Genomic DNA, 18,516 nt, shown 5'->3' with positions numbered 1-18,516 from the left:
AGTCTGAACATCTTTATCTATTTATGGTTACCGCAGTATATTATGTACGGAAAGAGTCGTAGCATAGCCTTGAAGCTTGTTTACGCATTATTGTTATTGTATTTCGTCTGGGACAAAATGGCATAAACATATTATGCACTGAAAGTAGGTAAAAGGTTATTGCTTAAAGAAACATGTATGGAAAACAATATGTTCCATTTCTAACACCTTGTCAGTTTGCAATATCTCTTAAAGACAAAGTACACAGTTTGAGAAATACAATATTTGCATTTGCCCATAACACTAAAAGACACAAAAACACCCAAAAGCAATGTAAACTTACATAAAGTTATATCTTTGAAAAAATACTCATGCTTATAAAATGCAGGTTTTATTTATTCAACAATAATAATAATTTCACATAAATTCCATCGGATTACTAGTACATTACATTAACAAATTTATTTAAATTCACTGCAATTATATGAATAATTTACAATACTTTCTTATTATTTTTTTTAAGCCTAGCATATTCTGTGTCTCTCTATAACAAGTCAGAGTAGCTGTAAACACATCAATCTTATTTGCAGTATTCTGTGATACACATATTCATATTTCATATTCATATGACCCCATTCACAAACCTCAATGGACATTAATTCAATGTCCAATGCATTTTATATAATATGTTGTGGATTATATTTTCCAAAATCTTTGGCACTAAATTATTCCAAAATGTATCAAAATTAATCTTTGATATTTTCCCTTTGTGCAATAATTTTCCAGCATTACTATATTTAAAGCTACACCAGTTTTAGTGATATATATTACGGACAATTTCTTTTTGTTACCAGTACTCAAAACTAATCTATAATTAGTGCGATTATTTCTCTTTGTAATACTTAGTGTTAAAATGTGTATTACCCCTGTAGGTACAAAAGCATTGTCAAAGCTTTAGAAAAATTAGTTGGAGAATATAAACCCTGGGCAAACGAAAATCTGATTATACTAAACTCATTTCATTTTTAATAAACCAAACAGTATCCTAAACTTAATTTAGCAGCTTCATTTAAATAGTTTTATTTTACATGCCAAACGTGGCATACTTATAATCCTCTCTATTTCACGTCCTGCGATGGCTGTTATTTTTTTACAAAGTATACAGAGTTAAAGTGTATTTTGCTGAAGAATTCATTTCCTTTTCAAAACTTGATGAAAGGATTATTATTTTAAAAATACTTTTGGAAGGAGGGGGCAGGGCCTGGCCAGCATGGCAGACAGTGCATGAAATGTGCTCCCCACGTGCAGCCTGTAAAATGTGACCTACAGAGGGGATTACACTTTTGGAGGTTGCTCACCGATCACCTACTCAGGGAGCACACCGGAGCAAGAATGCAGTGCCACCTCATTGCCTGTAACTAAGAACTGTCCTAAAGCAAAGCCTATCCGCTCTAAGGGTTCTGTGGAAGGGAGAAGCAGACAAACTCTCGATCTGGAACTATCGGTGTTTGTGAATCTCACATTTACAGCCCCATTTCCCCCCCTCTTGACCGGTGGGGGATATCCCGGTCCCCACCATGGAAAAGCTACTGGAACATATAAGGCTGAATAGCCTCTACTCACCCTGACAAGCCGAGACCTCTTGGCATGCCTAAGATGGCCGCCACTCTGATGGAGCGCTTGAGCCCACACTTGGAATCTAATTTTTGTGCCGCCTTTGATGTTCTATGTGCAGCATTTTGGAGACAGATTGAATCCAGTTGGAAAGCTCAACCACTCACCTCACCTGTGACAGCGGAGGTCTCCAGAAGTGTTCCGACATTGTGTTCTACTGGGCTGAGAGCCAGGAAGGACGTAAGGCCCATCAGCTGTCAACAACCCTGTGAGGCCGTTTCCAGAGTGGGAGTTTTGCAGGGCCCCTCGCCTTCTTCCCCTCCCCCCGCCCCACCCTTGCAGCTGGGGTTGCAGGGGGCAATTGAGATCAGGCATCGGCATGGAGCGAAGGTGTGTGCTGTTATGCTGACCCTTGCTTGCAGTCTGGGGGATTCTCAGATGCAACCGGGAGGCGATGAAAACACCATTAGGCTGCTTATGGACGTGAGCAGAGATAATTTACCGCCTGAAGCATTTGAGAGGAATTGGCTGAAACATATTTTCTGTTACAAACCTGTTATGTGGAGTAGTCAGCCAAGCATTTTATTACACTTACACATAGGTTGTTTGTCCTTATTTCCAGTTATAGTATTATTAATAATGTATACATTGTGTGCTTTGACTCTAAGCCTGTATTCAATCATTTTGCAGCCACACCATGATGTCACTATCACTCTGTGTATATTTTACTACACTTCAAAAATAAAGAACACAAAAAATAAATACTTTTGAAGTGACGGCTGTCCTTTAAACATGCACAGATCTCTATGTATGCTCTCTCATGGTGTTCAGTTCATTCAGATGGAGGTGGCAAGATTTGTCACACCTCACAACTCAATATGGCCAAATGATGAAACTGAATCCCCATATTTGTTTGCTAAGATAGGTGATTTTAAAGGAACACTATAGTATATAAACTATATACTGTATTCCTAACAATATAGTGTCCCGCTGCATCCACTCCCCTCCCTCAGTTATAAAAGGTTAAAAACCATCTTATCCACTAACCTGATACTCCTCCTCCACTGTCACGGTGAATCGGGAACCAAATGTGCTTGCTTTGACACATTAATTCCTGTGGGGTTTTGCAAGATGCTGGATGTCCTCATGTAAAGCCACTAGAGTCAGTCTTAACTCTGAAATGTAAACATTGCATTTTTTCTTAAATTGCAATATTTTACATTGCGGTGTTAAGGAGACTGCACTCAGACCACTTCAATGAGATGAAGTGATTTGGGCGCCTATAGTGTCCTTTTAAGTAGCCTTGTAAAATTTCAAACTGTATTTTTTGTGTGTATGCTGTTCTATAATCTGTATTTTGCTCCCCACACCTCCGACAGCTTGCCTTTGTGAAATTAATATATTGATAGCTTGAAATGCGTAGGGATGGTCTAGGAAGTGTGTGTGCATTCGTTTGTACTTGCAACGGGTCCAGAAATTGTCAGCCTTCCTCTGTTGAGGGATGAAAACATCATAGAGGAATATATACAGTATAATTTCCTAAACAGAATCACAGTCAGGAATGTACTTATATCAAATATTTAAGTTGTAATACAATCTGTAATTAAACAACTGTCTGCTTCCTTCGTGGCTCGTTATTGTAAAGGTGACAGTGGCTGCAGCACCTTATAGCTATTTAAGAATTAATCAATCATGGGAGCAATAAAACAGAAGCTGCTCTGTCAGTTAGAGTCATAGTAAACTACCATGGAAAACAAAGCCCATGCTGGCTTAAATAATTAAAGGCCTCTTGTCTAAACGCTTAATCCAAGCTCACTTCCTGGTGAAAGATGACCTAATGCTGGGTGCAGGATGGCTTGCAATTGTGACAGCTCGTTAGTAAATAATGCTCGTTCAAGACTATTTGTTGACTTTTTCAGCTCTCTCAAAAGCTCAGCAAACTCTTAATATAGAACTGCAGATAGGCGGTTGGCTGGATAAGGAAAACAGATTAACTGTGTGATGGAAGGGGACACAGACTTGATGAGAATGGTACAAGAAATGCGTTCAGAGATAGATAAGCTGGAGAGAGAAAACAGGGCACTGCGTGGGGAACTGAGCCAGCTTGGAAGCAGGTCTGTAACTACGCAGGATGACAAAATTAATGATGACAACTACAATTGTCCTGTTAAAGAAGAGACATTATCCAAAGGAGTCCTCCGCCGAAATTCTTCTGTTGGGTCAGCCCCGATATCACAACAGCAAAAAGGTACACACATTGCTCCAATTTACATTAAAAAAAAAATCTTATGGCAATGACAGGCAAAAAAGCTACAGGTAAAGAATGTTACGAAGGCACTCTGTACGACTTTGGGGGCTCTTTAGCTCCGGATCTCTACAAGTGGTAGAGGAGGTAGAATGATATGAATATTTTTTTTTAATTTTACATCAGGCAGCTGCTTCTAATTTCAGCCATCTACTATAAAATGAAAGATCAGTAGTATAGTGCTCTATCAGGCTACATAGTGGGTGAGTGTGGTGCCCCCTAGTTTGCTGTTGGAGAGTGTTATCAGGGACTAGAACCTTTAGGTTATCTAGTGTGGAAGGACTGCATTGAATATTTGGCTGTGCAGCTTGCGTTTGCTTCCAGCTATGCTTCCTTTGAGATCACAGAGAGTGTTAGCAGCACACTGTGGGTAGACAGGAGACACATAATATAGAAAGGTGGCGATATGTCATGGCATAAACCAAGGTTCAAAAGGTGCCACCACTCTTCATTGGCAAGGGAAAGGTTTGCAATGGCGAATAGAAATTCACTACTGGTGAGTGTGTCATGGACCTTGAGTCTTGCAATGTCTTGTAAAGCCTGCCTAGTAACATATGACTTAAAAATATAAGCCCTGAACCCATATGTGTGTTACTGTAGGGGTGATTGAGTTTATCTTTGGCGCAAGAACCTGTGTTGCTGACACCTAGCAGCGCCCCTTCCAGTGCCGGCTAATTTTGATAGTAGCTGTTTGGAAAAAATTAGATAATAAAGGGTAGCTCCAGATTTTAAAATAGGTAGGGGAAAAACAAATTGGATTCCACCATGCAATCACCCAACTGGGAAATTTTATTTTACTCATGCTAGGCCTTATATAGGCTCATATGTATACAGTTATGCATCAAAATGAAGTACTATTGGATGTAAAAAGCATTTAAAGGAAGCAGTAATGATTACATATCATATTTAGATTTAGTACTGAAGCTGCTATGGACTACATTTCTATTAAGGGTTAGTCAGTCTTCTGGTGGGCTAATCATCATGATACGTGCAGTTTGTAACAGCCGTAGTTCCAAACGTTTGCCAACACTATTTTAAAATAATCTTATGGAGAGTAAAATCCAGGCCGACACTGGTGATTATTACTTTGATTTAATTTTAGCACAGAATGTACAGACCCATCTAAAATCTAATGTTGTTGGCGTTTTCAGTGTCAACAAGGTGTGCATTACTTAGATCTGGTAATTAAAGGGTTATTTTTTTTTTATACACTATTGTGTTCTTTCCTTGACCACTTACGTCCCTTTTAACTAAATACATCAATTTATTCTAATTTTGGCTGTTAAAGGGACACTCCAGCATTAGAAATAAATTAATTTTTTTATAACACTGATGTGTTCAAGTGTCGATTTATATTTAGGCTTCAATAAAATGTCTAAAATAAAAATGACCTTGTCTTCAGTGTTGAGGCGGTCTCCTTGTAGTGCTCCACTCCATCTCCACTCCACCTCCTTGCCAATCAAGTGCATCTCATGGAGAAGTATCACGGTCCTTCAGCACTTGTAATTGCCCTTCTACTCAAATATAATGCTTCACGTACAATAGCATTGGATTCAATGGTTTTCTCCACTTTTGAGTGAGTGCTGAAAGCCAGTGGAGGGGAGCACCCTGACTGCTGACTTCTTGACAGTCGGCAAGGCGCAACTTAAGATATTTATGAAAATGCAGATTTCTCTTGAAATCTGCACTTTTATAAAATAACAGGGGGCAGACAATAAACCTCTAAAGCACTTTTTATCTAAATTACTAACAAATACAAAATGTATAGTACAGCTGTCAACATTATTTTGGCATGTGCACTCTAAGTCAAAAAGTAGATTTTTGTATATTTGTTAAAAAAAGTGTGTGTGTGTGTGTGTGTGCGTGTGTGTGCGTGTGTGTGTGTGTGCGCAATTTATTTCTTGGCTGTCCTCAGCCGCTCATATTTTGCCATCATTGCCAGGAACCATCAACAACACATGCTAATTGGCCTGGTGCGAAGGATGATACTTCAGGCACATGAGCTGAGGAGTGTAGACAGATAATGTTAAATATTTATTAAGCTCATTAAATCTCTTATTCATTTACATTCATGACTTCATACAAGTGCATTAAATTAACATTAGCTACTTAACATTATCGAGATTGACGGGACCCAATTTGTTTTTGTTATAGCTCATCATGGACTGGTCATTTCATTTCAGTCCATCACTGACCATGTTATTTAACCTCATTACTGCTTAAAAGAAATCCCATGACAGGTGAAAGAATCTATTTTAAGCAAGACAAGCTATATCCTGTGCAGCATGTTTGAACTGGATGTAACATATTCAAATGATTGATCCTGGGAGAATGTTTTAATACATTAAAGATTACTTTTTACTTGATTTTTTTTTTCTTCTTCTTCACATTCAAACTCAGGCTATCAAAGAAAAATGTATTACCATCAGAAATTTAAAAAAAAAAGACATAAAGAGTAATTATGAATTTTTAGGTTAGTATGCTTCTCTACTTTGATGGGATTGAGTCAGGCATGTATTATTAAGGGTAACCAATACACAGTAAATCAGAGCACATCACATAATACAAGATCTACAGCTGTCAAAGTTGCAGAAAACCAGTGTCCAAACAAAATGTGTCTTTTTACCTGTATTTACCTGTATTAGTAATAGTAACACTGTACTGACTTGTTTTCTTTTTAAATTAACTCTATATGTATACAATTAATGGGGCACCAGTGGGGTAGAAGAATATTTAACTCCCTAAGCCTCGTTAAAACTTCAAATATATTTATTAAAAAAAAAAGGAAAAGGGAATCAAGAACAAGAATATGCATATTTTAATGCAATAACTGCTAATGTGAGCTGTCCTCCATATAAAGTTAAATAGGCTGTGCTTTAAAGCCGCACTGTCACAATTTTCATGAAGATAGAAAATTTAGGAAAATCTATTTTTGACTATGTTAGAATTCCTTTGAAATACCAGCACAATCAAAAAATAAAGTAGGGATTGCTTTGTTTTATGTAAAAGACAAAGTTTCGTCACAATGTGGATTTTTGTCATTGCTCGACTCTTTTTAGTGTTTAAAAAATGCAGCTTTCTTCAGCATAGGCTTGCCTCCTTACACATGCCCTATTTTCACTCAATTTATTCTTGGACTGGCCTATGTCTCTCAGTAAATACTCTGACACAGGGAACAACATGAGCTGAGCACCTAAAGGATGCAGATTAGAGGACGAGCACAGTCAGCTATTGCTATATGCCTGTACAGGGCTACTACACTGTGCCTGCTATCTACTACACAATCTTTGTTACACACTATGTATTACACAGTAGTCTGCCATTCTGTGCTACGAGCTAGGTGCTTTGTAGGAGAGAGAGACTGATTTGTGTACAGTAGGTGTTTCGTTTAGTGCAATGGAGGGGGCTAAAGTGATTTTAATATTATCCTGACATGTTTTGTCCCCATCTGGAAATGCATGTTATTATAGGCTAAACTTTAAACCAGTTAACCCTTTCAGACTCTGGCTTTGATTTCATATTTTAGATAAGCTTTTTAGATGACTTAAATCTGTTAGCAAAGTTTTTCAAATGATGTATCTATAATAAAAAAAACAACAACATAGACTTGAATGATGATTTATGTAGATACATAATTTGAAAAGTTTTTTTTTTTTTTCTAATGGATTGTGATTATTTGAAAAGTGTATCCAAAAACATGGGAATAAGCATCATGTCTACACATTGCAGAACTTTTTTATGTTTTGACGGGGCTTGAGTGAGCTGGCTCACGTGGTTGAACATAGCAAATGTCTATATAATAATGTCCCCTGCTCTGGTTACGTGTAAGAGTGTCCCCTTTTATATTTATTTATGTTTTTTTATTTTCCGTTATTTTTATTCTTGTTTTTCTTGATACTCTTTTTATCGCCATACCTTATGTTGTCATTCATTCGGGGTCTAAATATTTGTATTATGATGGAGTCTTTGCATTTTAAATGTACGATACATGCTTTTCCCCCTCTGCTATTTTTGTCCTCATTACCATCCTGTGACAAAAATGCCACGAAAATAAAGATTGTAAAAAACATTCTATCAAGGCCTCTGTGTGTTATTTCTGTTTGCCCTGCCACAACTAGTGTGCATTAACCCTTTGCAATATGGAAATGTTAAAATATACTGCTATATCATGGCAGTCATTGGAGACATCTCTGGTAAAAGACAGACAAACTGGAATTTTATTTCATATTGATTAAAAGTTGCTGCTATAAAAAAATCGAAATGAGTCCATTGATCTCTGAAAGAGATTCAGTTTGCAGAAGCTGCTTAGGTCCATAATTATATGTGTTTCATTGCTCTAGATCAGGGGTTCCCAACCCAGTCCTCATGTACCCCCTACCAGTCCAGGATTTAGGGATTACTCTGTTGTGTCTAAATTGTTCTTTGTCTTCTGTCTAAAAACACCTTAGACACAGCTGGGTAATCCCTAAATCCTTGACTGTTGAGGTATGGCTTGGGAACCACTGCTCTACAATTGTGCTACTCATAGAGAATTATTGCTTCACTTTGATTCACTACAAAATAGAAACTGGTTGAACTCAGGATAGACAATAACAGACTGGTAGCTGAGGAGCTGCTAGTATATAGAAAAACAGACACAAGAAAAGTATATTTTATTTTTACAATTTTACAACAATCTTTATACAGCTGACAGGTAGTGACGAAAGTGTATCATAAGCACATACAATTTGGCATATAGAGTCCCCATTGTGCTCTAAAGCATATGTGTATTATTCTCATTCACTTTAATTAAAAAGGGTAAGCAGGGTTAAATCAGAAGGTACATCAGTGCATTTGTTATGCATTCTTTCACCACTTCTTTTCAGAACTTGGAGATTAGGGTTAGAGCTATTTTAAAAAGAAGTTTTGCAAAATATTTTACGATAAACTGCTAGTTTTGCACTTTGATACCTTGAGTTAAATTTCAACCAATACTTAATATTAAAAATTAAGAAATATCTGCAATCCTAATAAAACATTTGAAATATCAACTAAACAATTGCACATTTGCAATACACAATTTGCAAGTATACGTTTGCTATCTCAGCTGATCCAAACAGTGTTTGCTATCTCAGCTGATCCAATCCAGACAGCTCACTTGACATCTCTTTTTTCAATCTAATAAATTCCATAGGCTTCCTAATTACTTTTTTTTTTTTTTTTAAGTTTATATTTGTATTGCAGGTGTTGCCATGACTGTTCGCAGGTATTCCATGTCTTCATCGCTCCTATCCAGCTGTTTCCACTGGCAAAATCAAAATATAAAAAGACATTCCAGCAGCGGGACCTTGAAACTGAATGGTTCTGTACAAGACATAGAGACAGATCCTGGGAACCATGGTGTCACACCTGGGAGAACATCTGAACAAGTTCTTATAAATAAAATTCCCAAGACAAAATCCTTCCAAGAATGCATGCACCACTGCAGGTAATGTGTATTATAGACATCACTAAACTATAGTCATTGTTACTGAGAAGCTACTGGTTGACTCCACTCTACTTTAAATGGAAAAGACACTTCCATATTCTAGAATTCTTAGTTTGTGTGATACATAAGTATTTTAATGAACCTTCATATAAACTTTCTATATTGAAGTAAATTTCAGCACTAAAGCCTATGTATACGTGCTGTGTTAAAGGGTCACTCCATGCACCCATATACCACTTCAGCTCATTGAAGTGGTCTGGGTGCCCACTCCCATCACCCTTAACCCTGCAAGTGTAATTATTTTTTTTATAAGATAAGTTTTTATCTATCAGACAGCCACTAGAGGGTCTTCCGTTTCTTAAAACACAAAAAGTATTTTAAATGACGCTTGACGCCCTAACGCTATGCATGAGGACCTCTAGCGTCGCCGGAATCTCCAAAGGAAAGCGTTGAATAATGCGTTCCGATGGGGAGGTCTAATGCGCTCGCGCTGCCATTGCATGAGGAGCGTGTGCAGGGCCTGACCCGCTGGATTCAGGTAAGTCACCAAAGGGGTTTTGACCCCTTCAGCAACATGGGGGGAGAAGGGCACTACAGGATTCTGCAGTGCCAGAAAAACAGACTCACAAGTGGATGTGTGGATGTGAGTGAACTGCAAACCAAACAGAAAAATCTGGGTTAAAAAAAACAAAAACTGTAACTGGGGTAATTTCCCCCAAATTTTGCAATTATGTATTTCATTCACTAAAATTTACTGTTTAGTTAAAAATCTTTAAGGGGAAATGGTAAAAATATTTTTATTGGTCAGTATCAATGGGGGCATATGTGTAGATGTTAAAAGAGAGGCAGAAAATGGAAACCTACCCCTATATTGATATTAATGATGCTATTGCTTAACGTATGTTTTTACCTACAACACACAGCCCAGGTACGAGGTATGCAATTAAGCCTCCTTCTTGAATTTCAACAAGCTTGATGTATATTTTTGATGTAAAACAGGCTTTTCTTGTATCCATGAAAGGAAATCAGTCAAAAATTCACAGACTGGCATTTTAGTCAAATTATTCAGAAAATACGTAAACTTCTGCAGTACAAATATAGAAATGTCGGCCTTTCCCTAATGTACAGCTTACATTTGATGCAAACCTAAACTATATGAAAAGAAGCATGCATTTTACTGTACAAAGCCATTTAAATACTGGGAGTTGTTTACATGTTAAAGGAAACGGTATTCTAATTTTAGCATATAAAGATTATAAACAGTTGTTGGCAAGCGAAGGCTGCGAAGGCAGTAGTTATAGAGAATGGCCTCAAGCCAGACTGAGAGAATTCTACCTGGAAATATATCAAAGTGGTTACCATGACAACAAAAGTACTGTCTAATGTGCCAGCTAGAGGGTGCACTGTGCACCTGCCATAATGCAGAGCAGGTGCCGAACCCACTTGACCACTAGGTATCAGGATTAATAAATATATATTTGTTAAACTTTATATGTATATATCTTGTAGGTAAAAAACGTTAAGCATCATTAATACCAATATAGGGGTAGGTTTTCATTTTCTGCCTCTGTTTTTTTATATATATATCACATATTTTTCGCAGACCTAAACCCATGTATATCATTACTACAAGCACACACTACAGTCCCTATTTAGCCCACACTTATTACAGTTCCTATATATTCTCTCTCTCTCTCTCTATCTCACACACACAAACACACACAAACAAACATTCTACTATTCCTATTCTCCATGCTCACACACATATCACACTTCATACACACTACAGCCCATAAATCCCATTACTCTACTTCCTATATCTACATACACAAGCAGCCCATACAAACCCTATACCCTCACACACGCTGCCATTCTTTATCCACTTACACAGACGCACACAGAGTACAGCCCCTATCCCCATAAACACACACTACAGCCCCTATCCCCATAAACACACACTACACCCCTTATCCTCATAAATACACACTACACCCCTTATCCTCATAAATACACACTAAAGCCCATATCCCCATAAACACACACTACAGCCCCAAACCCCATAAACACACACTATAGCCCATGTCCCCATAAACACACACTACAGCCCATGTCCCCATAAACACACACTACAGCCCCTATCCCTATAAACACACACTACAGCCCCTATCCCCATATACACAAACTACAGCCCTATCCCCATATACACACACTACATCCCCTACCCCATAAACACACACTACAGTCCCTATCCCCATAAACACACACTACACCCCTTATCCCCATAATCACACACTAGAGCCCCAATCCCCATAAATACACACTACAGCCCCTATCCGCATATATACACAATACAGCCCCATCCCCATAAACACACACTACAGCCCCCATCCCCATAAACACACACTACAGCCCATGTCCCCATAAACACACACTGCAGCCCCATTCCACACACACAAACAACAGTTTTAACTCATACACTACAGCCCAAATCCTCTCCACGTACACACTACAGCCCCCTGTCCAGACACATGCACTGCACCACAAACAGCCATAACAGTTGAACTGGAAAAAGTCAGCTCTGCTTCCAGTTCGGCTACTTTGACTTTAAATTTTAAATTCACGGGGGGCGGAGCCTAACTGCCGAGCCAGCCGGACGCTTCTTACTCGAGCTCCTGGGGAAAACTACCCAAATCAGCGTAAAACTACGAATTACATAAAAACAAAAGAAAACAAAGAAGATTGAACTGCTCACAACGCTCGTATGAACCCTCACACTTATTAAGCCACCGGAGTTTGACTGGCGTCTGGCGGTTCTGGACCGCGGGAAGATGGAGGCCTACTACATGAGGGAGAGGGGGAGGCGGCCGATCCCTCTACCCTCGAGCTCCCATGTCCTCGTAGGGCCCATCAGAGCACAGCCCACTCCCCCCCCCCCTGCCGGTGAGGGAATTCCCGGCACCTACCAGCCTGCTGTGGGGTCTGGGGGCAAGCCTGCTCACCCACGAGAAGCGACAGATAGCCCCCGGCAAATGGCGGTACAGACCTCCCCTGAGACAGGAGGACAGCTGCCTGACCTCGAGCTCAGACTAGACGAAATCTTCGCCAAATTTTGGCGCAAGCTAGAGAGCAGAATGCACCCATCTGCCTCTCAAATGCCCAGCAGCCATCCACACAAAAAGCAGCCTCGACAAGGGAGAAGGAATCTAAAAATCACAACAGCAAACCGGGCCTTAACATGGCGGCGGGCCAAGCGACGTACCCAACCCCTGCACAAGAAGCCAAACATCCACATGACACAGGGACACAGGGCACAACTTAAGAACAAGACCACACAAATGTACCTGACGGCTCCGGAATCCAGAGTAGCGCAATGCCCCACACCACTCCAGCTCCGGACACTGCATGCAAGCCAGCCACCACTATTAACATACGGGCAGGGAAACCTTTACGGCCCGGCTACGCTACAGAGATGTGGGGTACCCCTGACAGGCATTGGATGAGCGAGCTACCCGGAACAGAGTACACAGCCCTGGCAGACACGCTTTGCAGGGACCCACATGCAGCGGACGCCAGAGAGAGGTTCCATCGCACATACCACAGAACTGTATTATGTTTATGTCTATGACTAAGTTTCAGTTCACGATTTCTCACTCTGTGAAATAACGAACCATGTGCATCTTAGCCCCCTACCCCCCCAGTTTGGAATGACTAGCAACTACTCAGGGGCATAATGCCCTCATTTTAAGCAGATCACACCAGTGCTTCTCTTTAAAAATATAGTTGACCTAAAGTTAAAAAAAATATATATGCATAGATTTAGCATGATCTACTTTACCAAAATAGTGCAGTATCTCTTGATGTTTTGTGTATCACTGTTATGACTTGTATTGTCTCTTTTCTCACAAAATGTCCTTCAAAACTTGTATGCCTATCTATGCACTACAAAAATAAAGAATTAAAAAAAAAAAAAATTTTAAATTCACTTTGATTGACTTTGAATTCTCACTTTAGTGAATATCCCTGTCAATGTAAAAGACAAACTTGTTAAGATTCAACATAAAAAAGGGAGGAATTGGGGGGAACATTTGGAACATGCATTTCTAAGCAGCGGTGCTGCATACCGTAATATATACACAATACAAAAAAAATACAGTTTTACATTTTACGTTAGGTGTCTCTTGGTCATTGTGTGGTTTGATCGCAAACATACTAATTAAAGCAGCTTCGTGCTGTAATTGAACATGAAGCAGGGTTACATCAATGAGCATGGATTGTACATTAAGTGATATTGGCATCTGAACATTAACTGGTATTATTTTCCCTGTCATTAATTCAATATATCAAGGGCTGGAATACATGGAAAAAAGATTGACAATGGTAATTGAGTTTGTTTTTTTCCCCATAGAAATTAATGGAATAATTTGTTTCAGAATCCATAATTACACTTAAAGGGACACTATAGTGACAGGAATGCAAACAGACAAACATGTATTCCTGTCACTATAGCTGTAATAACTATGTAGGTTCTGGCCCCACTGTACCCAATGTAAACAATGTAAAATATGAGTTTACTTATCTTGAATCAATGCATATCTATGAGGAACATTCAGCGCCTCCATGCAGAGTACTGAGATGCTGAACAGCAGTGCTGCACACTGAGCAGCACTGACACAGAAAGCACCTCTAGTGGCCATCTGAGTGACTGCCATTAGAGGTGCTACTAGATAGCTGCCTTTTCTCCAAAATGCTTTTAGAGACACCAGAACAGCCACATTAAACTGCAGTTGTTCTTGTGTCTATAGTGTCCCTTTAACTCTATCCATAAAGTCCAGTCCCCGGTGCAGTATTAAATATATTTATGTATGATGAATAATTTTGCAGAAGGGTTGAGAGAGGACAGATTACTTTTATAGTCGTGAAATATGTTTAGAGGGGAGGAGGCAGGTGTCTTTAGCACAGAAAATGGTAAAGACATTGGAATAGGGTGAATGAATAACAGGAAAGGGATGGGAAGTAAATATGTAGCATGGAGATGGATGGATGAGGACAAATGACATGGAGATGTCAAAAGGCTACACTGCTCCTGGGGACAAGTATAAATTAATGACCTTTGTGAGCATAAAATGCACAGGTGTCACAGTGGTCCTACTCATATGGAGCATGCAATATATATAGGTTTGACAGACAGCGCCTGCTGGGGTTGTGAGGTGCACCATCCTTTATCCCTGTACCCTCCATCAGTAAGACCTGCACAGTGTAAAAGAACATTCACTGGGATCTGCTCAGACCTTCACAATTCCTGCCTGCTACTTTACTCCTTCAGAGTTGTGCAAACAGACATTCCAGCACACCTCCTACTATTTCATTTGCAGAAGAATGGTTTGAGGCTGCAGCTCACAAACCCCTTGGCTTTATCGGGACAATTGACCATAAATGTTTCTACAGATAAAACTAAAGCATTACAGCTGTTGAGCTAATTCAGTGGTCTGAACTTCATCACCTCTAGGAATTGTTGAAAGCACAAGTTTAATTTATCCTTTCACATTTAATTAAATGAGTGGCATTGAGTTGGGTAATAATTACATCATAACCCTTACTTAAAAGTGTACTTAAAATACAGAAGAAGCTGAAGGCACCATTCCTGGTTGAACACAATATTATTATTATTATTATTATTATTATTATTATTATTATTATTATTATTATTAGTTTTAAAGAAGAATTGTCACTTTCGTTTTATCACTACCACATAGCACAAAAAAAAAAAATTAAAATAAATATATTTTTCCATTTTAAATTATATCTTTGTCAGCCAAGTAAATTTTAATTATTTACCTATTACAGAGTAGTATGTTTAGCATTTATATTTCTTACTTGTTCTATGTTAAATTTTGTATATATTGTGTATTAATATTGTTTTTGTATTTTATTGTACCCTAATGTAACAATGCAACGATTTGTGGACCCAGGACATACTTGAAAACGAGAGAAATCTCAATGTATCTTTCCTGGTAAAATATTTTATAAATAAATAAATAATATGCAAGATCACTATAATGCTAGAGATAATTCCAGGTGGATAAGCGTGCATCTCTAATTTTTCCTTTTGATGCCAGAGTGTGCATGACCACAAGAGATGTCAAGGGATTGAAGAGCAGGGGGAACAGGGAGATTGGAGGTGTAATAGAGGAAGTAAGTTTTTCCTTAACTCCCCTGCTCTATTCACCCGAGTAAAATGATAACATTTACTGCTTCTATGAAAGTACCATTTCCCAGGTTAACTCCAGAGTGAATTGTGTTGAATTGACAAGGAATATGTATAAAAATATATAGACCTAAATTGCAGAGTTGGAAAAATTGTCCACTTTTATCCACATGTAGCACTTTCTTTGTCAATTTGCTACAATTTTCTGCCAGGTAAATAAACTCATCATTGTTCTTAGTAGCATGGCAAACAATTCTTCAGTGTTTTAAAATAGGTAGACTAACAAACAAGTCGTGGCACCAAGACAAGTTGGACGTACAAGGTGCGTTCTAAGGGGAGTAGGGTCAGATGGCACAAGAAGTAAGGATTCAACGCATTTCGTGTACAGGGAAAGTGTTTATGCTGGAGTCTGTTTATTAGAAAGAAAGCAAGGTGGGCTAGTGAAGCATGGGAAGGGAAAGCTAATAACAGTTTAAATGTAACGCTTTCTTGAAGAAGTGAGTTTTTAGTGTTTTTATAAAGGAATCAAGACTGGGTCAGAGTCTAATGGAACAGTAAAAGTAATGCACTTACAGTTTTCTTGAGCTAATTATCATAAATGGAAAGTTACATCTAATTTAGCAGGTGGAAATATTAGTGTGACCTTGCCTTCCAAATATTTAGTAAATGATCAAATAGGTTTTCAAGGGCTCTCTACCTTGTAAGGGATTGTTCGAGGGTTGAAGTATCCCACAATGCACCGTATTAGAGACCAGACAACTGTTCCAATAAACCACACTTAGTTGTTGCCACAAGATTACTCAAAGCAAATGAGTTCAGGGCCAACCTTACTATTTGCAGGGCTCTGGGCGAGAGACATTTGCCACTCAGTATGTATATAATACACAGACACACAATAATAGGCATACACAGACACACAATATAATTCATACCCAGATACAATAATATGTATACACAGGTACACAATAATATACATTTACAGGCTTATACCAACACACATACATAGACATACACTGACCGTAACTCAAAGACACACAATGACAGGCACTCAGAGACACTAACATGCAGAGACACATACAGACACTAACACACAAGGGTCATGGTAGCTATTATCAAGTATCTCTCACAGAAATGCTAAGAACAATTTCCATAAATATAATTTATTATGTAAGTAATACTAACCAATTTGCTTCACCCAACAACTGATAGTATCCGATTATGCAAAGATATAGTAGAGTTTTGTAGGTAGAGTTTTGTAGGCTAAAACAGACCTCCTTACCTAAATCAAGAGTGCAGGCTTAAAATAGGCTCATTTATTATACAGTGGGACCTCGGTTTACAAACGCCTCGGTTAACATCATTTTCGGTTTACAAATGAAAATCCATTGAAAATTATGCCTCGGTTTACAAATTTGTTTCGCAATACAAGGCAAGTTTCCCCAGGATGCATTGCACCTGGAAGGTTTATGGCACCGCCCCCTGCATGCTGGAGCCTGTGGGTAGCACGTGGCGTCGGGTGTGGAGGTGTTGGAGCGGCTTTTGCATCGAGTTTTGGAGCCATTCTGGAAATTGTTTGCAGTTGTTTTGGGACTTTTTGGTGCATTTCTCAAGCTGTGGAAAGGTAGGGAGCTGAGCTTTGTTGTTTGCATGCCTTTTATTGTGTGTTCTGCATTGTGGGTTGGTTTCCATGCCAGCTCATTTTTACATTTTTCTGACCCCCAGAACAGATTAATTGGTTTTCAATGCATTCCTATGGGAAACCACGTTTCGGTTTACAAATGTTTTGCAATTAGAAACATCCCTGAGAACGCATTCAATTTGTAAACCGAGGTCCCACTGTATTTATTTAGGCTCATTTATAGTACCTATAAATATTTACCCATTTCTTTAAACCTATATGGGGGCTTCTCTATACTAGTTGAGAACATCTATCTGCCACTCGTTACCGAATAGGGTAGAACCCTGTTAGTACCTGTTTACTCCATCTTTTCCACTCACAAAGGCCAGATTATTCTGTCCATTTATAATATTTAAAATAGTCTCAGCTTGGTATAACTATAACTGGTACAAAAAATCTAAAAACAGCAAAAGGAGAGAAAGCATATGATTGCAGTTCTGTTTTCACCAACAGAAATGGGAGAAGTGGTAGACATTAATAGGAAAAAAAACCCTGACAGCCACAAATGTATGTTGTTATTCTTTTTTTTTTATGTACTTTGTTACCATAATTTGCTGTCTTTTCAGGGGTAGAGTAAAAGCTGTTACATTTCTACTGCCCGTGGATATGAGAGAATACACTGAAAATCATATGGCTTTCCAGAGTCCTCAAAATCAAAGCGCAAATCACTTGAGCACGATAATTGAAAAGGATCCATGACCTGGTGAATTTTTAAAGACTTTTCTGACTCATTTTGATGAGACGCCATTAAAATGATAGCTGGGTGTTCGGTTACATTTTGTACACAATGCTTGGCAGTCTGCCTTCTCATATAGACAAAACAATTGCTTTGGGTCACTGGTCCTTTGTTATTCGAAACCCGAGGCCAGTCCAAAAAGTATTAGGTTGTGATCGTACCTATAGTTTTTCACTAATGTAATGTAGTTTTATTTTATTTTATGCTGTAGTTAATACTCTATGGTAACCAGAGCTGGTAAGTTATTTTCTTTTATTGTTTAATGATCAGATTCATGCATATATTGTAAAGGTCTTCTTAAGCGTTTTGTATGTTAATTGTGGTCAACTTCCCTCAATTAATTTACATTTTATCACAGAGATTAAAGGAACATACTGTGTATTATATTGCCAACATCAGTCATTATCATATTTAACTTGTTTTAATATCTGTCTTTATCGTTTTTATTAATGTACAGTAATTAGCAGATAGCATGGAAAGTTAACTAATTTCTGTATACAAATAAAAAATAAATAATAATAGTGATTTGAAT

At 38.4% G+C, this 18,516-nt stretch overlaps 1 protein-coding gene across 1 annotated transcript; it reads left to right on the top strand.

Annotated features, from left to right (window-relative positions):
* Positions 1–3,621: 3,621 nt before the first annotated feature.
* On the top strand, positions 3,622–17,947 carry CCDC195 (coiled-coil domain containing 195). Its single transcript, XM_063441682.1, has 3 exons — positions 3,622–3,841; positions 9,122–9,365; positions 17,815–17,947. The coding sequence occupies exons 1-3, from the start codon at positions 3,622–3,624 to the stop codon at positions 17,945–17,947; spliced, it is 597 nt and encodes a 198-aa protein (XP_063297752.1).
* The last annotated feature ends 569 nt before the right edge of the window (positions 17,948–18,516 follow it).

This window comes from Pelobates fuscus, chromosome 2 (genome assembly GCF_036172605.1).
Source record: "Pelobates fuscus isolate aPelFus1 chromosome 2, aPelFus1.pri, whole genome shotgun sequence".
Taxonomy (NCBI): Eukaryota; Metazoa; Chordata; class Amphibia; order Anura; family Pelobatidae; genus Pelobates; species Pelobates fuscus.
This window is presented reverse-complemented; position numbering and strand designations above follow the sequence as displayed.